Raw genomic sequence first — 6,958 nt, 5'->3', positions numbered from 1 at the left:
CTCTCTCCCCCCTCTTCCTGCCCCCCCTCCTCCTCCTCCTCCTCCCTCTTCCCTGATGGTCTTACATTGCTCAGTGATTTGCCGTGTGGGATGTCATGCCTGTTATTGTTGTGGCTGTTTTTGTTTTTGTTCATGTCCGGTGGTGGTGGTTCATTGTTTATGTTTTGTTGTTGATGTTGTTTTTGTCAAGTTCATACTTATTATTGAGTCTGTTTTTTGTACTTAATGGAAATTATTGTTTCGGATGTATTATCGTTATTGTCTTATTTATCATTATTTGTAGTAGTAGTAGTAGTAACAGCGGTAGTAGAAGTGATAGGAGTAGTAGTAGTAGTAGCGGTATCATCATCATCATCATCATCATTATCATTGAGAACTGCATTAAAATGTTCTCTTCTTTACATTATTTTCATCTTTATTTTGACCCCCTAAGTGATCTGAATCAATACCACCCCCGCCACAACGCCAATAGCCAACATCACCATCACCACCATCATCACCACACTCATAATCATTACATCATCATCAAAGTCACATCAGAGCTACGAGCCATCAAGGGAAGCCAACGCCCATTTAAATATTTATCACGCCTATTAGATAAAAAAAAGAGCACACGAAATTAAAATCTGCTCATATATGATAATTGTCAGTCGGTGCCAGCGTTCGCATAAGGCCTACACAAACACCGAGCGATAATCCATCATTCTAGAATAACGGAAGAAGGAAGGACGTGAGTGTGCGTGTATACAACGTGTCAGGATAGTTTAACACGGACACCTGTCTTTGTCTGTGTAAAAGCTGTGTTGAATGCATAGCGAGTGACCTGCCTTTGAAAGGGCTCGGCGGGAAAGGGTGGTGGTGTGTGTGTGAGGAAGGGGGAGGGGAGGAGGGGGGAGGAGGGGAGGAAGGGAGAGGGGAGGAGGGGTGGATATGCAGAAGGAGAGAGGGCGAGAAGGACGAGCAAGAGCGAGAGAGGGAGGAGGAAGAATGGGGAATAGTAGAGAGGGCGAGAAGGGAGAGCAAGAACAAGAGTGGGAGGAGGATGAATGGGGAATAGTAGAAGAGAAAGAAGGGGAAGGGAAAATAAAATTAATCATGGACAATCTATCATTACTACTTCAAATAATCTTTACTATATACACCCATCCACTGGGAGAGAGAGAGAGAGAGAGAGAGAGAGAGAGAGAGAGAGAGAGAGAGAGAGAGAGAGAGAGAGAGAGAGAGAGAGAGAGAGAGAGAGAGACGGATAAAACTGTTACTCTTTCCTTTACCGAGAAAAACAAAATTTCATACGAATCAATCAAAAACAAACATAGACTGTCCTTTGTGAACGCGACCCAGAGGCGAGAGTCGCACGCGATCACACACACACATAAAGCAAATACACTCATTCAGAAACACAGAAACATAAAATCATACATTCTGACTTTCGTGTCCACGCCCATTATAATGATAATATTGAGATAATGTATTTTTCGCTCTAATTAATCCCTAATGATGATTGCTGTGCGATTCCCACTCGAGTTCTGTGGTTTCGATCGCGTTCAGCTACGATCCATAATTGTTGTGTTGGTGCAGTGTCAATAAAATTTCATTAATCGCGATACGACGCCAGCATTGCAATGGATGTTCTAATGTTCTGTCTATAACCATAAGTCCATTGTTATGAGTGCTATCATAATCTATGATGATCCCCAAATAGTCATATAAACACACACGTATATTTACGAATGTGCATACAACCACCCGCCCAAGCATACACATGGACGTATGAATGTCTCTCGACATTATTTTTACAGTTTGTTCAGAGATGTTTCTAAATTACGTAAGCTGGCTTCATATCTAATTCATTAAGTTAACTTCAGACCGAGTTGGCTTAGACTAACATTACGTTCGCTTTTCTTTTCAGGGCCTAGAAAACGTGGAGGACCTTGCCATCAACAATTGCAAGTTGGACAGTCTTCCACCAGGGACCCTGTCCAGCCTGGGGCGTCTGCGGAGCCTCGAGGTGACGACCCACAACGGCGAGTGGGCGGCGCTGGCCATGGAGGTCGTCTCGGGATCCCTCCCTCCCACGCTCGAGCGGGTGTCCCTCGCCCACAACAACATCTGGACGCTTCCACCGAGGGCCTTCTGCGGGCCCAACTCCCTCCACCACTTGGATCTATCTCACAATCGCCTCCAAGACGTCCACGAACTCGGGTTCATGGACCAAGTTCAACTGGACATCCTGATGATGAACATGAGCAACACAAGTTTCAGCGAACATTCGGCGGTGTTTTCAAACTTGGACGAGGAAGCTAGTTCTGAAGGGTGCGGGCAGGCTCTCCGTGAGCTGATCCTCGACCACAATGATTTAGTGAGGCTTCCTGACGGGAGCTTCCGTGTGCTGTCTGGTCTCCGAGCGCTTCACCTTCGTGACAATGATATCAGACTTATATCCACCGAAGCCTTCAGTGGACTTACAGCCTTACAAGTGTTATATTTATCTAATAATCATATTATTGCCCTACACAATGGAACGTTCTCAGACAATGTAGCTTTGGAGAGGTTATATTTGAACAATAACTCGCTTAGTGCTCTAAATTCTAAAGTTTTCCAGGACATGAAAGAGCTGCAAGTACTAGATATTTCTAACAATAAATTATATCTAGATAACAGCCATGATGACCTCTTTAAGGGCCTCCGGAGGCTGGTCATTCTTGATCTGTCATGGAACTCCCTCACCACCATCACAAAGCTCCTGTTCCGGGACCTGACATCCCTTCAGCGACTGGTCCTTTCCCACAATGCCATACAGAGCCTTGAGGATGACAGCTTCACATCTCTGTCCAACCTTTATGCACTTGATCTGTCACACAACTTGCTACTCACATTAGGCGAGGCTAATCTGAGGGGGCTTGTTGGTCTCAGCTTAATCCACTTGGCTAATAACTCTCTCTTTGAGATTCATCCTCACGCCTTCCGTCATAGCTCAAACATCAAGCAGGTCTTCCTCAGTCACAACCACCTTCAGGCTATACCCAAAGCCCTTGAAAATCTCTCCTTCATAAAGACTTTGGACATGTCCCATAACAACATTGTGAGCATCCAACCCTTCATCTTTGGAGGTCTTGGAAATCTTGAGATGTTTAATGTGAGCCATAACAAGCTAGACTTCATATCTCAGGGATCATTCAAAGGACTTGCCTCTGTGAAAGACTTGGACCTAAGGGACAATGCCATCCACACGGTGAATGAGGGTTCTTTTGATGGAGTGCCAAATGTCTTGAATTTGGTACTTGCAAGGAATCAGTTGAGTAATATAGATCACATATTTGCAGGTCTACAACATCTTGAATCCTTAGATCTGTCAGAGAACAATATAAGGATATTTGATTACGCCTTTATCCCTCAACAACTAATTAGCCTCAACCTGCAAAAGAACATGATTGGACAGCTTGGCAACTTTTATAAGGTTCATACCGTCCTGACCTTAGAAAATATTGATGCAAGTCACAATACAATTAAAAGTCTTACCGAATTTTCTCTTCCAAACACCATCAAACAGGTTATTCTGCATCATAACAATATCACCAGGATTTTGCCAAATAGTTTCCGAGATAAAGTGAACCTTCAGACTCTGGACCTCAGCATGAACTCACTGGAAAGAATAAACCCCAAGTCCGTCAGCATGAGAGTAGCCTCCGGAACCCACACCAGTGCACATCTGTATCTGTCAGGGAATCCTCTTGTCTGCGACTGCGAAATGGAGTGGCTTTATAATTCATTCAGAAGCACCTTGACTACAACTCCGGAGGCCACTGAGGTCACTTTCCTTCAGCCTCGCATTGATGACCTCGCTCGGGTGACTTGTACGCTCCCCCACTCTCGGGAAGACACCGTAGTCACAACACGTGTCTTGGAAACCTCTGCTGTCAACTACCTCTGTCCGTACACTACACATTGCTTTACACTTTGCCAGTGTTGTGATTTTATCGCCTGTGACTGTCAGATGAAGTGCCCAGATGCCTGTTCCTGCTTCCATGATGACACGTGGTCCATGAACTTGGTGGATTGTTCAGGGGGACACTTAGATCGGCTGCCAGACCGAGTGCCAATGGATGCCACAGTTGTTCTGCTAGATGGCAACAACCTTCAGATCCTCCATGCTCATCACTTCATCGGGCGGCACAGCATTCAACAACTCTACCTGAATAATTCTCAAATCCAGACACTCCAAAATCGCACATTCCATGGATTGACATCGCTGCAGGTACTTCACTTACAAGATAACATGATTGTACAATTGAATGGCTTCGAATTCTCTGGCCTCCATCATTTGAAGGAACTCTACTTGCAGAACAACCGGTTGTCCTTCATCAACAATGCAACTTTTGTTGGCCTAAAGAGTTTGGAAGTTCTTCGTCTTGACAATAATTTCATTATAGATTTTCCAGTGTGGCTGCTGAGCAACAATCGCTACCTGGCTAGTGTAACTCTCGGAAACAATCCTTGGGACTGTGACTGCCAGTTTGTCGAGTCCTTGAGGGAATGGCAGAAGCAACAGTCCCATCTCTTAATCAATCCAGAGGATGTGTTCTGTGTACATGGCGACTCCGGAGTAGTGGGGCCCAGTATAGTGCTACCGGAGTACTCTTGCACTGAGGCTCAACATGGCGTCACTCAGTATAAGTTTGGTCAGCAAGAGTTGCCATTCCTGGCAGGGGGTTTATGTGGCGGCGTTGCCCTCATCAGTGCTCTGGTTGTGATGGCGATGCTAGTTGCCAGGAGAAGGGCGGCAGCAGCTAATAAATTAGGAATTAATGGATCTCCTGCATATTGCCAAGAAGAGGATGGAAAAGTATTCGATTCTTACATCAGCTACAGTGCAAATGACGCTAGCTTTGTAAGAGATGTTTTAGCCACCAAGTTAGAAAACAGTTGTCCAAGTTACAAGCTTTGTCTTCATTCGCGTGATTTCAGTGAAAATAGCCGGCTCTCGGAGTTCATCACGCAGTCATTAGGTTTCAGCAGGAGAACCATCATTGTGCTTTCCAAGAACTATATAGACAACGAATGGAAAAATGCCATCTTCAAGAAAGCTCACATTGATGGGCTGAGGGAAAGTGACATGGGAATTATTGCAATTTATTATGATAATGTTTCTTATTCTTCTTTTGACACAGACTTGAAAAACATAATGAGAAGATGCATTAAACTTAGATGGGGTGACAAAAACTTCTGGAAAAAGTTATCAGAAGCAATGCCAATTAAACAAACATATGCAGGACTGCCAGTGTACGTATCAGAAAATTCCTACAAGTCATCAACTCTGCCAACTCTCATCCCGCCCTCATCCTTGCCTCTTCCATCTTCCTCCTCCGTCCTCACCTCCACGACGGGGCTCACCACGCCCTCAGAGATCGGGCACAGACCCACCTGCCAGCAAGAGCCGCCCGCAACTACCTACAAGGCCCCACCACCCCCTCGTCCCTGTTATACGCCCCCTTCGTGTGATTACATTGTGATGACGGGGCGAGACTGCCGAGATCCGCAGTGTACCTGCCACCGGCATTCCCACGCAGCGTATACTTATGTAGACGGCGACTCCTCGTCCCTTCACACCTACACCTCCCTCGAGCCCTTCACGTTACCAGATCCTCATGCTGTCCCAGATTCATATACACGCGGACACTCACCTGCCAGTAGCCATTATAGTGTCCTTGACCCCCCTGTCAGGAGGACTGTGAGAGCTAGCAAGCGGAAAAAGAAGAGACCTCTGAGTCAAAATTGTCCAATTGTGCAATGCGACACTCTGGAAAATCCTGCCTTCACAGAGGATGTACATGGCGAACTGCCCTCAAATGGCACCTTCCGAAGAACCAAGAGTCTTCGGGCGTCGCGTGGGAACCAAGAGCGTCACAGTGATTACTCGACAGACCACTCCAGTGACCGATCTAGCGGGAGGTCGTACGACCACTCCGTGACCTCTGGCGGAGGCGTTGTCGATCGCAACGACGCCCTGTATATGGGTCTCGCTGATTCTCCTCCGGAACCGACGATGGTCACAACCGAAGAATGTTTCGTCTAGTCTTCATCAATTGAATAGTCTGTCGCGGATATACAGTCACTAAATGACCTTCCTATTTACAATGCTTGTTTCACGATGGCTTAGTCTATGAATGCTGACAAAAAAAAATTGTTTTCGTTTCTGAGAACTGAAAAAGTGGACTCTTTGTAACGGGAGCCTCGTATATGTAGCTCAGTGTGACGAGAGGAGCCTCCACTAATTCACTACAGAGTACTTACCGTCCCGGTGACCCAGAGTCGCCAGTGATCGCATAGGATGTATATATTAATCTTAGGCTTTTATATATACATATATATAAATATATATATCAAGTGGATATCTATTTCAGTATTACATGATGAAGAAGGAAAAAAAATATTTCATGGATATTCTCACAGCTTTGTAAACCTATTGAAAATGGGTAGTTAATACTTACAGTGTATAAATAGAAGATATGTCTTAATTTATGTGTTCATATGGTATGTATGATTTATGTTTCCGAGTAACAGAGCGCTATAGACAAAGTTACCAAACTAGACAATTCCTAAGATTCTGTACAGGTATCCACCTATGGAAGGGTAACTGGATTGTGATTTGGTGTTGAAGAAACGCCAAGGAGAATGCAATGCTTAGAAAGACCTAAATTAGCAAATGTAAAACTTGGCTTCCTTCCTTCTATGTCTCCTTCTCGCCTTTCTCATGCGCCCCCACCCCTCCCCTTCCCCTCTACATGGCACTAAAGTACCCCCACCCTACCCCACCCCCCGAGCCAGATAGTCAGGTCACAAACCTTTGATCAGAGGTGATCAATGACCCCAATGGCCTTTGATCGATGACACGTCTCCTTTTTGATTAGTGTTTTATCTGACGCGGAATACTCTGATCGTGGAAGGCGAAGCGTTTTAT

General features: G+C 45.3%; 1 protein-coding gene across 1 annotated transcript in view; it reads left to right on the top strand.

Moving 5' to 3' along the window:
* Positions 1-1,884: 1,884 nt before the first annotated feature.
* LOC122261639 (toll-like receptor 6) overlaps positions 1,885-6,958 on the top strand; it is a 6,181-nt gene continuing 1,107 nt past the window's right edge. The window contains exon 1 of the mRNA XM_086531250.1: positions 1,885-6,958. This exon is cut by the window's right edge and continues 1,107 nt beyond it. Coding sequence (XP_086387376.1) covers positions 2,045-6,073 — 4,029 coding nt within the window. The 5' untranslated portion in view covers positions 1,885-2,044 and the 3' untranslated portion in view covers positions 6,074-6,958.

The sequence above is a fragment of the Penaeus japonicus genome, unplaced genomic scaffold (genome assembly GCF_977035675.1).
Source record: "Penaeus japonicus unplaced genomic scaffold, GWHDUDI00000001_assembly GWHDUDI00000035, whole genome shotgun sequence".
In the NCBI taxonomy this organism is placed as follows: Eukaryota; Metazoa; Arthropoda; class Malacostraca; order Decapoda; family Penaeidae; genus Penaeus; species Penaeus japonicus.
The sequence above is the reverse complement of the archived record's forward strand: the minus strand, read 5'-3'. Positions and strand labels throughout refer to the sequence as shown.